The sequence below is a fragment of the Bison bison genome, unplaced genomic scaffold (assembly GCF_000754665.1).
Source record: "Bison bison bison isolate TAMUID 2011002044 unplaced genomic scaffold, Bison_UMD1.0 scf7180017850848, whole genome shotgun sequence".
NCBI lineage: Eukaryota > Metazoa > Chordata > Mammalia > Artiodactyla > Bovidae > Bison > Bison bison.
In genome coordinates this window covers 10,805-11,936 of record NW_011481421.1, presented here as the reverse complement: position 1 = coordinate 11,936, position 1,132 = coordinate 10,805, and the positions used below count along the sequence as shown (strand labels likewise).

The 1,132-nt window shown below is 56.2% G+C and overlaps 1 protein-coding gene across 2 annotated transcripts in view; it reads left to right on the top strand.

The window, feature by feature from the left end:
- Positions 1-398: 398 nt before the first annotated feature.
- The window catches only part of PSMD10 (proteasome (prosome, macropain) 26S subunit, non-ATPase, 10), a 7,903-nt gene continuing 7,169 nt past the window's right edge, over positions 399-1,132 (top strand). The window contains exon 1 of one of the 2 annotated variants that reach the window (XM_010849382.1): positions 399-628. In XM_010849382.1, coding sequence (XP_010847684.1) covers positions 413-628 — 216 coding nt within the window. In that variant the 5' untranslated portion in view covers positions 399-412. The remainder of the gene's footprint in view (positions 629-1,132) is intronic. The other variant, XM_010849390.1, reaches the window with a different exon arrangement.

Below are 1,132 nucleotides of genomic sequence, written 5' to 3'. Positions count from 1 at the left end.
CCACAGGCACTGGTTCGAGCTCAGGAGGTAATACTCAGCTGCTACCGTTTTCCCTTCCGCTTACCACTGCAGATCAGGGCCCCCAGGACAGGACTTTTTGGCTCCCATAACTCTCTTGCCATGACCCCGCACCCATTTCGCGTCACTGACTTAGTGTCCCAACAGCGACCACCCACCCCGGTTCTACACGAAGCCGCTCCCCATACCTGACTCCATTCTCCAGCTGTCATCCTGGGCCAATTCCACCGGCCACTTGACTACGGAGGCTGCAAGGGACCCTGGGACTCGTAGTTCCGCGCCGCTAGGGTCAGAGTCGGGGAGAGTGGCGAAGGCGCCTCCCTGCCCGGAACTGCGCTCAGACTGCAACTCCCAGAGGCGCCCTGCGATGGGAAAAGCAAAGGAAGAAGAGAGGATGGTGATTGGTGGAGCTCTACGGGCTCTTTTGATTAGCGCTCGGAGTCTGCGAAGTGAGGAGGTGGTGGATCTGGCTGCACCGAGATCCTGGGAAAGCGAAATGGAGGGGTGTGTGTCTAACCTAATGATCTGCAACCTGGCCTACAGCGGGAAGCTGGAGGAGTTAAAGGAGAGGATCCTGGCGGATAAGTCCCTGGCCACTAGGACTGACCAGGTAAAGCAGCGCTGGACTCTCTCCGCAGGCGGCGGCGGCGGCGGCGGCGGCGGAGACAACGTGGCTGCACAGCCCTGCCCAGTCCAGGGGGAGGCCGGTTCCGAGAGGGCGGGATTCCCGCCCGCGCCTCCCCATCCTTACCCCTGGGTCACCTCAGGACTCGGGATAGAGCGGCCCAATCTAGCCCCGCAAACTGCCAATGTTTCCCCCCCTCCCCCTTTGGCCCGGTACTTAGCTTGCTGTATTTTGGATATTTCTAGAACGTTTAGGTCATTTCTCAGAAATGCCCAATCTTTGAGGCATCTGTGAGAAGGAAAGTTTTTGGATTTTTGAAATGGATTTCTTTGCTTTTATTAGTGATTTTATTCGAGGCAACATGTGTAACTGAACGCCTCTTCTGTGTCAGGCAGTTACTGGAAGGAGCAGACGTGGATAAAATAATCCCAAATCACGTCCGATTTTAATTGTGGTATTCTTCGGGAGAGAAGTTGACGTGGTGCTTTC